At 41.6% G+C, this 18,044-nt stretch overlaps 2 protein-coding genes and 1 long non-coding RNA gene across 8 annotated transcripts in view; 2 read left to right on the plus strand and 1 right to left on the minus strand.

Annotated features, from left to right (window-relative positions):
• Positions 1–293: 293 nt before the first annotated feature.
• On the plus strand, positions 294–14,605 carry CLCC1 (chloride channel CLIC like 1). 3 transcript variants are annotated; one of them, XM_061465166.1, is made up of 13 exons: positions 294–510; positions 1,068–1,205; positions 2,932–3,024; positions 3,899–4,006; positions 5,328–5,549; positions 6,659–6,799; positions 7,981–8,074; positions 8,486–8,563; positions 9,397–9,494; positions 9,583–9,729; positions 10,246–10,536; positions 11,032–11,277; positions 14,470–14,605. In XM_061465166.1, exons 2-12 carry the CDS (start codon positions 1,077–1,079, stop codon positions 11,257–11,259), a joined length of 1,629 nt encoding a protein of 542 aa, XP_061321150.1. In that variant the 5' UTR covers positions 294–510; positions 1,068–1,076; the 3' UTR covers positions 11,260–11,277; positions 14,470–14,605. The 3 variants fall into 3 exon arrangements, with proteins under 3 accessions (XP_061321150.1, XP_061321151.1, XP_061321152.1); XM_061465167.1 differs by having other exon boundaries at positions 295–510; positions 8,486–8,533; XM_061465168.1 differs by lacking the exon at positions 8,486–8,563 and having other exon boundaries at positions 295–510.
• GPSM2 (G protein signaling modulator 2) overlaps positions 12,637–18,044 on the minus strand; it is a 30,499-nt gene continuing 25,091 nt past the window's right edge. For 2 of the 4 annotated variants that reach the window (XM_061465162.1, XM_061465163.1), the window contains 5 exons: positions 17,529–17,599; positions 15,385–15,561; positions 14,452–14,614; positions 14,103–14,323; positions 12,638–13,175 (listed from right to left, as the gene is read on the minus strand). In XM_061465162.1, coding sequence (XP_061321146.1) covers positions 13,011–13,175; positions 14,103–14,323; positions 14,452–14,614; positions 15,385–15,561; positions 17,529–17,599 — 797 coding nt within the window. In that variant the 3' untranslated portion in view covers positions 12,638–13,010. Of the gene's footprint in view, positions 13,176–14,102; positions 14,324–14,451; positions 14,615–15,384; positions 15,562–17,528; positions 17,600–18,044 lie in introns of all 4 variants that reach the window. The other 2 variants (XM_061465164.1, XM_061465165.1) reach the window with 2 other exon arrangements.
• On the plus strand, positions 15,558–17,774 carry LOC133275295 (uncharacterized). The gene is made up of 2 exons (XR_009745457.1): positions 15,558–17,055; positions 17,105–17,774. It is a non-coding gene; the product is annotated as an uncharacterized LOC133275295 (long non-coding RNA).

Consider the following 18,044-nt stretch of genomic DNA (forward strand, 5'->3'; position numbering starts at 1 on the left):
TGGGTCTGGGCTGTGCTTCGGTGGGAACTCGCCGCCCTTGCCTGTGTTCACCGAAGGGGTGACTTGCTGCGTGGGCACCGAAACCCAACCCCGTACAGGGGGAGCAGGGGCGGTGCTGAGCTGTGCGCGCTGCCGTTCTGTGGCCGCGTCTCCCATGTGTGGTGCTGGGCCCGGTCCGCTCTGCCTTCCCCCCTGCAGCGGCTCTCCCCCCCCCCCGCCCGCGGCTGCGGCTCCTCCCGTTGCTAATTGTTATCTCCAAACAGCTCCCGCTCGCACCCGCCCAGCTGCTGCCCGCCCGGCCTGAGGTGAGGCGGGGCCGTCCCTCCGAACGCCTGAGGGCCGGAGCGTCGCGAAGGCCCCGCTACCTCGACAGCGGCGCCCCCCGGAGCCTCGGGGCGGTGCCGGGGCTGAGGAGAGCGGCGGCTGCCGCGGGCACGCAGGCGGAAGGGGCCGGGAGCAGCGCGGGGCCCCTCCCCGGCAGCAGCGGCCTGGAGCGGCGCGGTTGTGGCGGTGAGCGGGCGGGGCGGGGAGGAGCGGGGACAGGGCCGGTGGCTGCTCAGGCCGCGGCGGTGGCGAACCGGGGAGACGAGGCCGAAGCGAAGGAGAGGAAGGAGTACGGGGGGTCCCTGTTTAAGCTGTGTCAGCGCTTACGGCCCTTCGCGGCTTCCCCGCCGGGAGGGCGGCCTCGGGCCTGCGGGAGCAGCGCCGAGCGGGCAGGGCAGGAATGCTCTCATGTCCCCTGCGAGTCCTGCCGGGGAACGTGCAGTGACAGCGGAGCTGCAGCCTCGTCGGGAAGCCCGGAGGAGCTCTGCGCGGGTTTATCGTGCTTAGCGGCGCTGCGCCTGCCGATAGCCGCAGACAGCGGTATTGATGCAGTCATACGGTACAGCCCCATTGCTGCACGTTCCTGACCGTTTTCTTTGGGGAAGAGCAACGTGTAAGTTGACGTTTAGCATGCTCGATGGAGAACTTGCTTAAACAACGCTGGAGAATGCTGGTCTTGGGTTGCAAGTTTGTTTCAGGTGTTTGTATAGCACGTAACACCCTGATTCTCCTGTTCTGTTCAGTGATACAGGATGCTGTTTGCCTTGGTGCTGTGTGCAGTTGTGCTAGCAGGGAGCAGTAAAGTTCAAGACGATGAATGGATTGACCCCACGGATATGCTCAACTACGATGCAGCATCAGGAAAAATGAGACCTTACAAGGTAGAAAAAGAAAGGGTGCATGAGTACATATGTGTCTGTCTCTGCCAAACAGTCCTTCAGCCACACGCTGTTGGAAGATTGGCCTTAAATCATGGCATTAGAAATCAGTAGAATCATGGCCTTTTTGAAGTCTTACAAGATTGCATCTGAATTCTCATGCAGAAGAGTGTTGTGTTCCCATTGTTTAAATTGAAAGGTTGAAAACTAGGTATCTCTGTTATTGTGGATCATGAGCTCTTCTCCTGAGGAGTAGCTGTGGCACTGATGAAGCCACAGGGCTGGGTCTTTTGTCTTCACGGTTGGCAGTTGATTTCTGGAGCAAGTTATTTCTTGTGCAAAGGACTTGGTTAAGCAGCTGTTGTTGTTTCTCAGGTAGAATGTTAAATATCTGGAAAATTAAGTTTCTAGCTGATAAAATCGGGGGAGTCACGGTTAATGATTATATTTCACTTGAATTATCCAGTTCGCCAGCAGTATGGGAATAAACCTGGTTTATTTTATGAGACTATTGTGGTCAGTGGTGGTTTGTGATGCTGGGCATCAGCGCTTTCAGAAGGAATGTCAAAACAGACACTAAGCGCTATGTTGTTAATAATTCATGAACATTGAGGAGATGATGAAGTATGAAAAGCTAGTTTTAACAAGGAGAACTGTCTTGGTTGTCTTGTATGAGGGATGTATGTAAGATGCGTGTTGTTTATCCAGTATCTGCGTGCACATACTGTGACCTGTGGTTGGTTGTACAGACACCCTTGATTGTTGTCACTTTTCAGCTTTCAAATTAGGTTTTGTGGTTTTGAATAATACCATTTTGATGCTTCAGGTGCAATTTTCTGAAGCTTAAAAAACAAATCTGCATTATTTTGATGCATAGAACTCCCCCCTTGGGCTCACCCTGCCCCAAGTCCACCTGCTGGTCATTTGCATCCCCAAACCTAAGCAAGCTTTGGCATCTTTAAACATGGTTCCCAACTGCTTCAGGTTTGAAGAAACAGTATTGGGAGTTTTACTGCTGTCTCCCACAGAAATAGAACTGTGTTTTGAAAATGACTGCTTTGGGTTAATGCATCTTGTCAGGATTCTTTTCTGCTCTGCGGTGCAAGATTGCAGGTAGTCAGGGTATGTGGCCACTCCAGTCCTGAGAACCATGGTTTTTTATCAGTATGAGTTCACTGGTCTGTGTGATGTTGTGCTTCCTTTTGGAGCCCTTCCTCACTGAGCGTACCTGGCTGTGTAGAAGCAGCTCTGCTAAAGCTAAGTCTGAGCAATTAACAGAAGAAAAAGGTTGTTTCATGGTGAAGAGGGAACATGAAAGGGAATATGTGACCTAGAGTGGGGCTTGTGTTTGCTTGCTGGCTGGCTGTGTGGCTGGCTGGACCAGGGCTGTGTCTGCTGCCCCTTTGCTTGCTGAGTCAGTTATAGCCAGTGGGATTATCTAATCTGAGGCCCTCACGGGAGGGGAAAGGGCAGGTGGGGGAGGACAGGGCAAGACCTCACTTTTTGCAGGCAGCGTGCATTTAGGTAAAGCAGTTTTCCTTCAGGGGCCTGAAGTAACAGTAGAGGCAGCTGGAGTATTGCGGGGAGAGTATTGACAGCAAAGGCCAATGCTCAGTTTTTAGCTTCTTTGCTCCTGTTAAAGTGATCTATCTGACCATAGAAGCACAACATGGGACTTCGATCAAGTTATGCGATTCTCAAAATACGTGTTTTTCTGATGTAATTTAAGGCAAACTACCACAACTCTGAGGAAGAGACTGGCAATTCAGTCAGTACTGAAATATCGAGTTGCTCCAGGGCAGTAGACTCTTTGCAACAGAAGGTTAGTATGGAACTTGTGAGTATTTTTGAGCCTTTTATACTTTGTGATTTCTGATGATGCTTCTCTGGATAGTATAGAACAGGTGAATTGCTGGTGTGATTTGTAAAATAACATGCATTATGTAAGGGAACTCTCTTCAATCATAGGAGAGACTAGGGGTGGTTTGAACTTAATTCTAAATTGTTGCTCTGCCTACTGAGGTCTGTTACGCAAAATGATGTGTAGTGTAACAGAGGCTGATAGGAGCTATGTGCCTCTGTCCCCTGGTGTTGATGTCACCCTGTGCTGCCAAAAGTGAAGAAAGCTGGCTTTTTGTTTCTAAGTTGTTCAGTTCTGTCGTGTTTTAGGGGCTGGGTTGTGAGCACAGAGACACGTTTGTGGCTGACACTTTGTGCAGCACTGCAGTTCTGAGAGGCTGCTGTTAAGACACCCAATGCTGCTTTGTCCTCTGACATCAAGGGGATGCCGTGATCCTTGAGTAGCTACCGGGGGCTCTCACTTCCCTCAGCCATTTGGAGACCCAATGGGATATGTAATTTTAATGTTGTTAGTATATTTTCAATTTTCTTTTTTTTTTCTGTTGTAAACGTAAAACTTAAAGAAATCCAGATTTATTTTTTTTCCCCTAGTCTCACTGAGGTTGGTATTCAAACCCAGTTGTTAGCAGAGCTGAAATCTCTAGTACTGGCCAGACCCATGGGAAGTGGTATTTCAATAACTGCATGCACTCTTTATCTGGTGTACTAATCACAGGATTAGTGCTAAATTAATGTGCCTCACTTAATCCTGAGTTACATGTGTTGGTTGGGGTTTCTTTTCTCCTATGAACAAGCTGGTTTGAGGAAGAAATGAATAAAGTGTCTTCCCGTTGCAGGTTGCAGACTGTGAGAAGAGGATTGCCAAATCCCATGAAAGCAGAAGCTTTTATATTTTTAAGCGGTACTTAAATAAGATTTTAAATGAAGCTGGAAAACTTGGCCTGGTGAGTATTGGAACTGGCATTAAAAAATTAACTAGGGTTCGTATTGCTGCTTTATGTGTTTCTCACAGTTACCAAGTATTGATGCATTATTCTGGCGTACTTTAAATGAGAATGAAGGGAACTGAATTGCAGAGGAAGAGAGGATAAAAGTGTGGGCATCCATGTTGCTGGGAGTTAGCTGTGTTTGCTCAGGAGACACAGTTGGTTTGATACAAAAAACATCCAGAGGAAGACTATAGGAATTCAGTCTTGTATCTCAGTCTGTTCCTGTGATGCAGCTCTGGTCATACCCTGTTCAGTTCACATTAATGGTTGTTAAACTGGGAAGAGACAGGTCTTGTTTGTTTGTAGACCCTTTAGGTGACCTTGGTTTCAGACTCTACCTCATTAAGCATCTTGGAATAGCAGCTTACTAGAGTTGGCATAGAAGAATCATGTTACTACCTTCTTATATTGTCTTTGATTGTACAGTCTATTATATGGTTATATTATTTTATTGTATGTCTGCCTTAATAAAATAAAAGACAATATAATTAAGACAGACAATAATATAATAAGGAAATAATATAATAAAGATAGACTATATAATTGAAGACAATATAATAGTCTCTTTTGCCCAGAGAAGCTGTGGTTGCCCCATCCTTGGCGGTGTTGAAGGCCAGGTTGGATGGGGCTTGGAGCAACCTGGTGTAGTGTGAGGCATTCCTGCCTATGGCAGGGGCTTGTACCTGGATAAACTTAAGGTCCTTTCCAACCCAAACCATTCTGTACTTTTTTTTTTACTTTTTTTTTTCTTCTTTTTCTTCTTTTTTTTTACTTTTTTGGGGGTTTTTTCTGTTTTTTTTTTTCTTCTATTCAGAGGTGCAGGAATATATTTTTGGCAATAGCAAAATCAGTATTTAACAAAGAACATGCTACTTGGCAGTATAAAACTTGTTATTTCAGTATTTAATAGCTTCTATGTGTGTTGCCCAGCCATGATGGGGGCACACACGGCACATTCATAGTTACCACTTGTTCATGAGCAGTAGTTCTAAAATTGTAATAACAGGTGAGAACTCACTGAATTTTTTGGGTTTTTGCTGTCGAGTTGGAAAGGACACAAAGCAGCGGAATTTGTGCTCTATGTACTTTAGAACAATGAACAATTAAGTTGTGGAAACAGTGTGCTCCCTGTCCCATGTCTTCATCCTGCAGTCTATTTCAAAAAGGTGCTGGTGCAGAGTGAAGGGCACCTAAGCAGGTTTTTGCCTAGGGATGCAGGCTTTCATCTGTATTTCTAGTAGCTTTTAAACACTGTTTTGCTTTGCTTTCAATTCAGCCTGAGGAAAACGTGGACCATGTCCATTATGATGCTGAGATCATCCTTACAAAACAGACGTATTTGGAGATCCTCCGGTTTCTGCAGGAGGAAACGTGGCAGTCGGGTGCTGTAGATGATGCACTTAGTGACATTTTGATCAATTTTAAGAACCATGATTATAAAGCTTGGCACTGGAGATTTGAAGACACTTTTGGAATAGAGCTATATAATATGTTTCTGGTAAGAGAAAAAGATTTTTGTTTTGTGGGTTTTTAAATTACTGGTTTCTTTGTGCAAGTCTGGTCAATGAATATTGACAGCTGCAGTGGTTCTTCCCACCGTACTTTGAATGCGTCACTCTTGTTTCATGGTTGCTGAAGGTAGATGTGAGGTATTCACCTTTTGTATGCCTTTTGTATCCCTGTTGCAAGACTCATTAGACTCTGGGAGTCTGTGGTGCTCGAGTAGACTCCAGTGCTTTCTTAGCACTTAGACTGCAACTCATGCATTATAAATTTCCCTGATTTGTCTCCTGTTCAAATAGATGCTGAAGTTGTTGGCCTCTGCAGGAGTGGGAATATATTTATATTGAGAGAAGTACATATTTGAGGTATTAAAGGTCATGGGGTTTTTTGAATTTTGGGGGGAAAAAATTATATAGTGTTGGAGAGGAGATGAGCATGGCTCTGTGTGATGCTGTATTCTCTAAAATGGATTTAGAGTGCTGGGCTGAGGATCCCCAATAAGCTGAAGCTCTCTGAATAAATCTTTACAGTGCAGAATGTGCTAACGCTTGATGCCCATGTAATCTTGACAGTAGCCTGTCTAGTTCTGAGGGAGGTCCACAGAAGCCAAATGAAGAAAGCAAGCTGTGAGTAGCATAACCTCGCTGTTGGGGCTCCTCAGATGGAAGGGGACTGAAGGGCTCCACTGAAGTCCTGCTGCTGTTAACCGGTTTGCTCTTAACCAGACTGCAGGAGCTGGCAGCAGTGGTTCTGTGGTTCATACCAGGCACATACTGCTCAATACTGAATTATGCCAATGCTATAGTTTAAGTATGGTAGGTAACATGATAAATACTGTAAGGAAGAAATAACTAAATACCACAAGAAAGAAATGAGCAACTGCACCATCAGGCCTTGGTAGGAATGACTGCCAGTAACACCATGGAACCCTTCTGCCTTGTACTGCTGCTGGTCTGCTGTGAAAGCATGGAAAAACTGTGCGTCAGTTGTTCCATGAAATGATGCTAGTAAAGCAAAAGCCGGAAGATCCCTCCTGTGTACTGGCAGTAAGCTTGGAAAATTCCAGCCCCACATCAGAATTTTTCTTCATCTTTTATTTTTCAGATACTGTTGTGCTTAGTGTGTATTGTGACTGTAATAGCTACAGAGCTCTGGACACGTATTCATTGGTTTGTTCAGCTGAAACGAGTGCTATTAATAAGTTTCCTCATCAGTTTTGCTTGGAATTGGCTTTATTTGTATAAGGTAAGTTGTTTGAAATCTGAATGGCTTTTAGGCTTAAAATGTTACAGTTATGAGGGAGTTAAGGTTATTTAGTTCCTTGAGTTAGTTTATATAAAGCAGTAATTGACAGCAAAATAGATAGAGGGATCTTGGATATTTCCAGGTATATTTGGCTTAAACAAATGAAACGCTGCTGGCTTTCATCCTGCCACAGGGGGGCAGAGAACTCGTACAGTGGTGCTTCTGTGACTGCTGTGTGGGCAGGGGAGACCGAACTCGGCTAACACAGCTTGGTAGAAAAGTCTTACAGAAATAGGTTGTGGGGTTGTGTATCTTTCTAAAGACCCCCTGGCTGAAACTGTATTTAACGTGTGACAGGCCAGAGATAAATGTTTCGTTACTGATGATCAGGTGGCTTACTGTCTGGTGGTTTTGATGAGGCAGAATTTGTGCTATGAGGTTGTAGTCCAGCCACAAAATCTTGGTCCTCGTATTCTGCCATCAGGATGTAACTGCAGCCTGTCAGGCCCAGGAGCAGTGGGTGCCCGAGGGTGGGATGGCTCTTGAACACAGGCGGAATGAGTTGATGAAGAATGTCTGAGATTTTGAACAGATGATTTGACTTAATTTTTTCTATTTGATGATCAGTTGCAAACTGTAAGGCAGAAAAATAATGACTAGAGGTATCTGTTAACAGGAATTACTTTAAAAACAAAAACGGGCTGTCCTGATGTTTTAATTGGTAATTGCAGGGAGGGTTTTCTGCTTTTAATTCAAAAACGTCTGAAGGAATCAAGATGTTGTCAGACTTGCCAGGTTGGACAAAGCCTTGGGTGACGTGGTCTAGTGTGAGGCGTCCCTGCCCATAGCAGGGGGGTTGGAACTACATGATCTTAAGGCCCTTCCCAACCCAAACCACTGTATGATTACTTTTGCCCTGAACTGGTATCTTTGAATACTGGAGTTCAGTCTTTTGGTAATTCAGCCTCCATTTGGAGGGTAACGTGGAAGTAGCCATCCTGTTCTTTTGTATCTATTTCCAGGAAGTACTTAGTTTTTAACTCTGTTAAATTGTTTAGGTAGCAGGTTTTTCTTCACACAGATTGACCTGGGTGATTACCACAAAGGTCACTAGCTCAGGAGCAGTGCTGCACCCCGCACCATTGCGTGTTGTTTCATAAGCAATTCCTGTTCTCCCACAGCTGGCCTTTGCACAACACCAAGCAGAAATCGCAAAAATGGGGCAGTTTGATAATGTCTGTGCTGAGAAGCTCAACTGGAAGGAAAGTCTGATTGGTAAATACTTGCTTCAGTGTTTTGTAATTGTATTTAAGATTGCGAAATATTTGGTAACAGTATCCAAGAATACTCACAATTTCTTCATGGGTAGGACATTGAATTTTTTTCAGTGATACATGATCTAAACTGACAGAGGATAGGTTTAGATTAGATATAAGGAAGCGATTCTACCCTCTGAGGGTGGTGAGGCACTGGCACAGGTTGACCAGGAAGGTATTGGCTGCTCCATTCCTGGAAATGTTCAGGGCCATGTTGGATGGGGCTTTGAGCAGCCTAGTCTAGTCTGAGTCCTTGCCATGACAGGGGGGTTGGAACTAGATGATCTTTAAGGTCCTTTCCAACCCAAACCAGTCTATGATTAGTACATGGCTTTTCCATTTTTCCATTCCACAAGACTTTCTTTTCTAGGCCTTTGGAGGAGACCTGATCACAAAACTGTGCTAGGAGCATGTCATGGTGTTACTTCTTTTCCTTATAACTTAGACCGTATTACCGAGCTCCCCTCCCCCAGGACCACCCAGTGCCATTTACTCAAGAGAGAGAAGGGCAGAACTGAAGAAAAAGATTTTGATTCTTCATCTGCCAGGCGTGTACAATGGACCTGTAACAATGTACTCTGGTGGTGTTAATTTAAAAGAAAGCTGAGTATTTTGTTAGCCATTATTTGTTACCAGTGCTATAGCAGGTAAGTTAGTGATGGGAACTCTTAATGAGCGCTTGTTACGGTCTTCCCTCTATAACTTATTGCCAATGATCATTCTGTTTATGTCAAATTTCAGTGGCTTATGGTCAGACTGCACTGAAATCAAACTACAGAAACACTGATGTCATAAATTACCATTTTTTACCTTAGAAGTTCCCTTAAGGAGTAAGACTTTATGCTTATAACTAAAATAGTCCCTTGAAATCTTGCAAGCAAAATACACATTTTGATCTATGTGCAGCTTGGCACTTCTGTTGCAGTGGCTGTGGACAAGATGTGCTCGATAATAGTTCCCACAGACAAGACTTATGTTTCTTCTGAAGCTTCTAGGACTAATTTCCTCTAATTAAGAAAGGCTCTCCCATGTCTTAGTCAAGAAAATTAAGTCTCTTCTCTTTCTTTCCAGCCTTTCCTCTCCTGCCCGCATCCTCATGACTGGATAAACTGCACTGCAGTGCTAATCAGAGACTTTTAAAAATAAACCCAAGCTTTGAACCATATCTAGAGGAGGGATTTCCTTTCATCTGTAATTGAAATGCTACTTTCTGTATTATGGCTCTGTCATAAAAAAATTACTGTTTGAAGTAGTAAAACCAAGTCTCTGCTTTGGCTACAGAATGGCTCAGAAGTAAATGGACCTTTCAGGACGATCCTTGTCAGAAGTACTATGAAACTCTACTCGTCAATCCCGTTTTGCTGGTTCCACCCACCAAGGTATGGTGTATGCCCAGCCCATAGAGACTGTTTACCTTCCTGTTTGTCCTCGGTGTCAACAATGGCCGTTTTGTCTGTGTTTTTGTAGGCACTGGCAATTACTTTCACCAACTTTGTAACAGAGCCTTTGAAGCACGTAGGACAAGGTATTGGTGAATTCATCAAAGCAGTTATGAAGGAGATCCCTTTTTTCCTGCAGATTCCAGTGCTAATTATTATGGCTCTGGCTGTCCTGGTTTGTATACATTTATCTAATATTTTAAAGTTCAGTTTTATTTTTTATATATTAATTTTATATTATTTCTTACTTGTACTACTAACATATTTTATAGCACACATAAAATAATTTCTACAAGGGAACTGTTTCTTGACAAAGTCTTTCTAGTACAGTTGGTTTAGCAATTAGAATAGGTAAGTTTGTATTTAAAAACCACATCTCTCCTCCACTCCCCAAATGGGATAAAATAGCATTAAACTGCTTAAAATCTTAGACTCTATGACAGTTCATTGCAGCTTAGTTCCTATTTCTTCGTGTCATTAAACAGTGATGTACGTAATTGGTGCTTTGTACATAAAAAGCATCAAGTTAGAGCTTTCAGCATCTTTAGTGTAACGTTGGGGATGAACTCAGTGTGTGAGTGTGCTCAGACTGCAGCAAGCTTGTCTCTACTGTGCAGCATATTTGACTTGGAATTTCCTTCCAACTGGAAGCTGCAAATGTTTGACATTTTATTCCTCTTCCCTCCCCCAGGTTTTCTGCTATGGCGCAGGGTCATCAGTATCTGTGTTAAGATACTTAACATCTTCTCAGAAGAGAAGTCCTCTTCCACCTGACCATCAACAGGACAAGATAGACTTTGGGCAGTACGATGGGAGCAAAGGAGATGGCTGTTATTCGAAGAAGCCTCTTTATGTTTCTAGAGGACCTTGTGACAGGGAAGACACTTCTCTGAGACCAGAAAATGGAAGAAGTCCTGATGTTGTGCATACAGGCAATAAGCAACATACGCAAGTAGAAGAGTCTCACAAACCAGAACCTCATGTATGTTAGGCCTGGTGTTCTTTGACCTGGATGTAATTTAATAGATTTCAGTGTCATCTGTTAGAATGTTTAAGCAACAAGCTTAACACCCAAATCGTGCCTGTACCCCTATAGAACTGTTTGGTGGAGGTGTATTGGGCATGTTTTTTTCTGGAAAAATACCCTGCAGTGGCTAACCGTGGCAGGAAACTACTGAATTAAGATTTCTTTAAAGAAGTAACTTCTGTTTGAGAGATTGGTACTTAGGGGCAATAATGATTCCCCACAGAAGAAAGGTGGTGGAAAAAAGGCACTGCTGACTGTACTGTACACTACAGAAAATTAAAGCCAGCCTTGTGCTCTAAATGGTGCTTATTTACATGTACTGTTCCCCAGGAAATAACAAGACCAGACACCTTTTGGGGGATTTCTGCCCCTTGAGCCAAGCTGCACCTGAAACGATAGATGCTGTCACTTTGGATTACTTGATTAATAGCTTACTATTAATTTTTACAGACTAGATTGTGCACTGAGTCTGAAGTTTGTAGACTAGAAACTACCACAGCTGAAAACCACACTGAAGAACCTGCACCTGAGCAGCAGAAACAGGAGCCAGCTAAAACACAGCAAGAGGTGGGAGAAAACTGTGATCCTAGTAAAAACCTCAAACAAAGGAATTCTGCAATGGAACCGTGTGAAGAGAAGACAAAGAGCAGCTCACGTGACTCACAGGAGGGAGACTGAGGAAGCCTGAGCTCTGCTGTAAGTTTTCTCTAATCTTTAGTTGTCAGAAACTTCTGTTTGTTCTTCTGGAGTTCTCAAAAGTAGAAAAGAACATCAGTATGCTGATGGGACCTTTTTGTTGGTCAGAGTATTGGTATGCACAGCTCTAAGGTGGGGGGTTAAAAACAGAGACTGAGTATAGGTCCTGCTTCTGTAATTTGGAATACATGTATTAAATAAGATAATACAACTTTAAATGGCCAAGAAAACAGGCTTGTGGAGTGTTGCTGATTGTTTGAAATGAAATCTGTGTTAATAAGTTTTGAGGAAAACCAGACAGTGGTGGAAAAGCACTGATATTGTGGTCTAGCAACCGTAAGTCTCATCAGGTTACTGTCACATGATCTGAAGGAAGCTGCTGATATTCATGTAACACACATAAGACAAATCACAGCTCAAATGTCTCAGGACTTTTGTTTTATATTCTTTAAAATGAGTCAGCTCAGTTTTAGGACAATTTAATGATTATCTTCTAGCTGCAGAGAAGTGATGTTGTAGCAGATGTTTATTAGAAGATAAGTACCAAAGATTAGCACAATAAGCTAATGGTAACATATGTTTTTAAGAATATTCTGGCAATTCTCCTTAAAAGCAGGAGCATGAGTGTTGGTTTCAGTAGGATTCAATTTTAGTGCTACAAAAGCTGCAAGAGCACGTTTGTAAAACTTCCAGTAATTGTGACATAGTTTGCATTATCTGGAGTCCATCTGTTTAACTATTCCTAGGATGACATTTTACTCTGAAGCTAAAAGTAACAATAGATATTTGTTGAAGTGTATAATAGTTCAATAAAAAATACCTGAAGTGAACAGTTAGCCACTGTTGGTGTTAAAATCACTGATTTGTAACTGACAATCCCTATACTTGAACTACCCCAGCAAGGGGTCAATCCTTATTGCGAGTAGAAGTAGCTGAGGTGAAGTAAAAAGCAGCATACATAGATTTCCTCTTTGTAGCATTTTAAAGTCAATTACTTAATGCCAAGCACCTCCCACCCCTGTGATTCCCTGACACTTCTTGGGCTGCCGCTGGTGATGAGCCTGTACCACACAAAGGATAGAACAGTACTTGCTTCAGTATATCTTAAAATCCTTCTGATTGTAAAACTGAGCTTAGTAATACAGGAAACAACCACATGTAATCAAAAAAACAGTATGTTTTGAAAAGATTCCTTTTGTATTAAACAATCAAAACTAGAGTTTGATTTAATATTTTTTATTTAATAAAAAATGATTGTTTCTTCCAAACTCTGTTTTTGCAAAGACAGATTTAAGTACTGAAGCTATTTCTCAATTATTTTTTTATCTTTTAAAAAAAGTACAAAAGAAAACGGGACTTCTTTCCAGGGAGGTACAAAGAAAAAGAAATCAAGTGTTCTTTAAAAAGAATAGACAAATTTCGGTCTTACACTGGATTGAGACAGTCGTAGAATCCACACCTCAGCAATGACAGTACCTTGATGGGAAAATCTGTATAATGTTCATAGACTAGAGGCAGTTAAGAGGGACACAGTAATCAGTGTCTCGGACACAGCTAAAAAGCGGCAGCAGCAATGACTGGTCACAAATGTGATACTGCTGCTATTCACCGAAAAAATTTTTAGAAAGGGGGCAAAACTACTACCTGCATCTTCTGTAAGAAGGCATTATGTTTTTCCAGCAAACAAAATGATACCTAAGACACTACTGTACAGTACATGCCTGTTTGTTTCTTCAGCTAGAACTTGGTCCCTTTATAGTTGAGGGTAAATGGACTCTTTGTTCATCCATTCTCTTAGCTTGTGACCGTAAAATCAGGCTGAAAAAATCCTCATCTGGTACAGTTGGTCCTTTTGTAGACGAGGGAGGAGCACATCTTTGATCATCCAGTCTGGAACCCTACAGATAGGCCAAGCAGTAAAGCTACACGTTACAGGAATATATAAAATAAGTGAAAAAGTAAGTGAAAAAATACTAAAAGCTTTTGCTTTCAGATTTAAGGCTATTAGAAAGATTTATTTTGTAACTTTTGTTTCCAGGTTAAACTTTTCAAATGAAATTACCAAGTTAGGAGTGTAAGTGTAGCTAAAGTGGTTCTTCCAAACCATTTGTCTCCATCTGTCTGAAAATAAATCCCCCAGTTTAGTTCTTTGTCATAGTGTAGAATGAGATTTAAGCATCCTTTGCCCTAAAGAATAATTTTAAGTGTAGGTATATGGTATTTCTGGTTTCCTGTAACAGAAAATATGGTTGTCTTCCTTTCCTTCTACAGGAAGTAAAACACAGCAACACTTTTGTCAGTTGCTATGAACTGTTATTTAAACTGAACATAACTGGAATGAGAATCACTATTACCACTAAACTTTGATATTGAATTCTTTGAGAATCCAGGATTCCCAGTGTATCAGGCGCCCTCCTGACAAGCCAGATCTAAACACTTTCTCTTAAAATCATTTTATATATTTGTTTTAATAGTCTCGCTTGTGCTCCTTCACTTTTTCAGCATTTGTTACTGTAAATGATTAACATGGTATCAATACTAAAATTACACTTACTGGACACACAATTAGTAAATCAAAACAAGGGGGAGGAAATGTGAAAACAAAATATCCCACCAAACAAACCCACAACAACAACAAGCAGCAACACAAACAACAACTTAAAAAAATCCTTTTTTAGTCATCTATGTTCTTCCTCTGCCAAATCAATTATTATCATAATATATGTGATAATAAAGGTGCTTATGTGCAGAAACCAAACAGCAGGATGCATAAATCAAATCTCTAAAACCTCATATTCTAAATAATTGTAAAAAAAAATCCTCACCTGACATTTTATCAGTATATCAAAGAACTCATCATCTAGGTCCCTGTTGTTGTTACGCGCCATGAGATGACCCAGGACTGAGTGACTGTTCTGCTGGTTAAGACGAAGTCCAGGTAGATTGCTAAAGCTGGCACGTTGGTCATCGAGCCGGCGGCTCTGCGAGCTGGCGAGTAGGTCTAGAAACTCATCTGTGTGGGGTGAAACTACAGATGTAGAAAAGGCTGTGGGGAAGGAAGAAAACAAGTTAGCCTAGAAATAATTTCCTTTCCATAGTAAGTTTTGTATGCAAATGCTTTTTTAAAATGGTAGGAAGTAGAGTCAGATATGAATTTTACTTTTAAAAATTTACATTTTCGCATTGTTTTAGGTGGAGTAGAGGATGTTGCCACTGAAGCAGCTGAGAACCTGTTCTTCTCCTGAAAGTAGCATCTCTGATCATCCATCCTGTTGCTCTGGAAACGACTCAGCAGATCAAAGAACCCTTCATCTGCCATTGCCTCTCGACTGTTTTTCTGAAGAGAAAAGTAGAGTTAGAGGTATTTTGAACTCAAGTACCTAAAACTGGGACAACTGCATCACAGTTTCAGTCCAGTAATAGGTTTGATGTTTGCATATCTGAAATGCATTAAATGAATTTTTTTAGTCATCCATTCCTGTAGACACATTTATTGTAAGAGAAAACGCTAATTATATGGCAAGCATTTTTGGAAGGTAAAATACATTAGAAACATCTTGTTCTCTGAAACACAAAGAAACAGTACTCTGATCAGCACAGCTGGAGTTATACCCCCTCAAGCCATTAATCCACCTACAACCCTAAACCAGCACTGAGCACTTTCCACTGGCTCCTCAGGTCTGTGGCCAAAAGCAGTCTTCTCATATTAGATCAAATGACTCTGTTCTTTTAGTTTTAACTGACTTCTGTCAAGAGTGCAATAACCCTAAGAATATGCCAAATATACGCTCTGCTGTCTGAATCAGAGAAACTATTTTAAGTTTAGAGAAGCAGGGTCTAGGAGAGACTTAGAAATAAAATGTACCTTCATGCTGAGCTGCAACTTTAGAAAAACCACCAGGAAAGAAAGTGTTCTAATAGTAACAAAGGCTTAAAGCTGGCACCACCTATGAGACAGCTGGAGAGTGGCAGATTGGGCATCCTTTTACAAAGCCAGTGTTTAAACTGAGTACCACTGAAATGGACAGCTGCCAGAATATAGTTTTTGTAATTCTGACCAAACAAAGGTGAGTAAAGGCGATGGTCTTCACAGCTCACCAAACCTACCCTCTGTGAGTTTGGAAGTCGATGATCAATAGAATTACTGGCATCCTGCAAAACTTTTGAAGTGGTGCCGGTTTTGTACTTTTTGCCTTTTAGTCGATTTACAAAATGCAGTTTTGCTGAAGATTTGGCAACCAGTGGTTTCTGTTTAGCAAGAATCTCACTGTTCCAGTTCTGAACCTAAGAAAACAAGAGTCAGGAAATGAAGCCTTCTGATTTTAATTACCTAGACTGTTACCTTCCATCTGCTGCTGCTTTTCCTCCCTGAAATGAAGCAGTTTGACATAATTTAGTTTATCCAAGCACAATGACATGAAAACTTAGGTTTTGTTTTTTATTACTTGACTTGTGACTACTGAGCTTTTGTTACCTGAAGCAGGTTAATATTGTTATTGGTGAGTCTTACAACTGAACTTGAGTGTGATACTCAATGGATTAAAATGTGGTCAAATAATGTAGTTAACCAAACATGCTGAAGTTTTCCTTGCTGACTATGGTGCAGGAAACATAGCTAATGGCAATGCTAAAATGCAGATACAGGTGGCATTTCCCATCTGGCATTCTTGGAATTGGGAAGGAAAAAAAATTACAAATCCATTGTATTACAAAGTGTTAGAGCAACACAAACCCAGATATTCAACCACCCTTCAGTGAGATCCTTGATATGCACAAAATTCCTAGTAAAAATTGAAAAGAAAGAGGGAGGAGAATGCCAGCACAAGAACAGAGGAATAACTATCTTGTTTCACCACAGCAAAAAATAGAGCTTTATTGATCTAACACCTTTTCCCTAAATTCTCTTCTAACATAAACAGAATTATCCACAAAATCAACAGCTTTATCTGCAGGTGACTCTCAGAATGACTGCGTAAAACCCCCTTTTCTTTTCTTGATTCAACATCAGAAATTGTGAACACAGTCACAAATCCTGCAGCAACACTGCCTAACCAAAAGCATTGCTTTCTGAAGGCTTATTTATAATCTGCACATAGATTTCAGCACCAAGCAGATGGCATCCTGTACAACCATACTGCCACTGTCATGCACTGCTCTGTATATTGAAGACTTTTACGGAATTATTTTTCAGAATCTACTCAATGAGTATCTTGAAAAAGGCTCTTTTAGAAGAGCTAAGCTGCAATACTAGGTTAATAACTTTATTTCAAAAATCTGTGTGAAACATTTTAATAGACTTAGGGCACAGACTGTCATAGGCTGTGTACTTTAAAAAAGCTCACAGATAGATAGTAGCCAAAAGCTTAGAGGTCCTGGCCAAGGACTCACCCTGGGCTAAACACACAACCTTTTAAAATTACTACACAAAGAGGCTCGTAAGTATCCTTCCTGACTTCAGCTGTACACTGAATTTCCTATTTGATAAATACGAGGGCAGGCTTTGCATTTCTTTGAAGAGATGGGAATTAAATCCCAGTATGGTGGGAAAAAGCCATTTCAGTCTGCCACTGGAGTCATTTATGGAGAACTGCCAACCTACCACTTGAAGGCAGACAGCATTTGAAGGACATCTCTTGAAGATTGACAAAAGGGTTTTAATCAGGAGCTCCTAGAGATTTCTCTTGAGCTTGGGGAAAAGTTAGTTTACTGATCTGTGACTCCGTTTCATCATTTCTGAAATAGCGTCCTTTCTCAGGATAGACATTGAAACTCCTAATGGTTTGCAAGTTGGTTTAAATCCCAAAGTGAAAAACACATGTATTTTAAGTGCCTATGACTGTACCCAAAGAAAAAATGTTCAGAAGATCTGAGCTAAAGCTTAGGCATTTTATGCTGAATCACCTGCATGCTGCAAGCTCAAGCCACTTTTAAGGAAAAGATGAAAGAGCATGCTTTGATGCACCACTTCAGGACCTCATTGATTCTTTCCTGTGAAGGGAATAAAGCAAGCTTTCCACAAGCCATTCCAACCAACATATGCAAGATGCTGGCTGTTGCCCACATTGCAAAAGTATTGTTAGACCTGCTTTTACTTAACACCTAAAAAGAGCTAAATTAAAAAGGATATGGCAAATGACTTAACATTCTGCTGACTTCTTTCAAAGTTGTTAAGTAAAAAAATTTATGACTACTGATAACTGCTGAGGTCACTGCAATCTCACCAGCAGATCAGAAACAAGGGAAGCGCCAACCTTTTCTGGAGTTAATTTCATAAGTTCCATGTTCTCCATACTGTGACGGCGTCCTACTCTTGGTCTGGTACCTTCGAGAAAGAATCAAGTTCATCTTTGCATCATTAAGATTTATAGTGTCACCTTCAAAGCTGTGGCTGTACTCATCTATGGTGCAGGATACAGCAATTCTGAGTTCCAAAACAATGCAGGTAAATATATCAGCAGAGAATAAATAACCACTAATAAAAGCAGCTTTCAGAACCACACTGCTATAAGCTACTTAAGTTGCTTTCATGGGACACAGGAGAAGGATGATGGGTCTCTGACCAGAATTCATTTCTACTGTAACCCCTGAAAAAGGGTTTTCCTGGAAAAGGAGGAGCTGAAGGGGTCCAATAATGCAGAAACAACTTATTTTTCTTTTTGGCGGGGGGGGAGGGGGGAGAGAGGGGAGTAGGGGAACAAACCCACAGCCTGCTCAACTCAACCCTCTGTAATCAGAAAACAACAGATTCTTTAAGTTCACTGTTAGCA

Source organism: Pezoporus flaviventris, unplaced genomic scaffold, assembly GCF_033815535.1.
Source record: "Pezoporus flaviventris isolate CSIRO_AGI_PZ_B2104156 unplaced genomic scaffold, CSIRO_AGI_Pfla_v1 ptg000040l, whole genome shotgun sequence".
NCBI classification, from domain to species: domain Eukaryota; kingdom Metazoa; phylum Chordata; class Aves; order Psittaciformes; family Psittacidae; genus Pezoporus; species Pezoporus flaviventris.

Bases quoted from the DNA above. Each gene is read 5' to 3' on its own strand.
- CLCC1 (XM_061465166.1), top strand. From the start codon at position 1,077: ATGCTGTTTGCCTTGGTGCTGTGTGCAGTTGTGCTAGCAGGGAGCAGT. The intron at 4,007-5,327 runs GTGAGTATTGGA...CTTTCAATTCAG, and splicing joins AAGCTGGAAAACTTGGCCTG to CCTGAGGAAAACGTGGACCA. The intron at 8,075-8,485 runs GTAAATACTTGC...TTTCTTTTCTAG, and splicing joins CTGGAAGGAAAGTCTGATTG to GCCTTTGGAGGAGACCTGAT.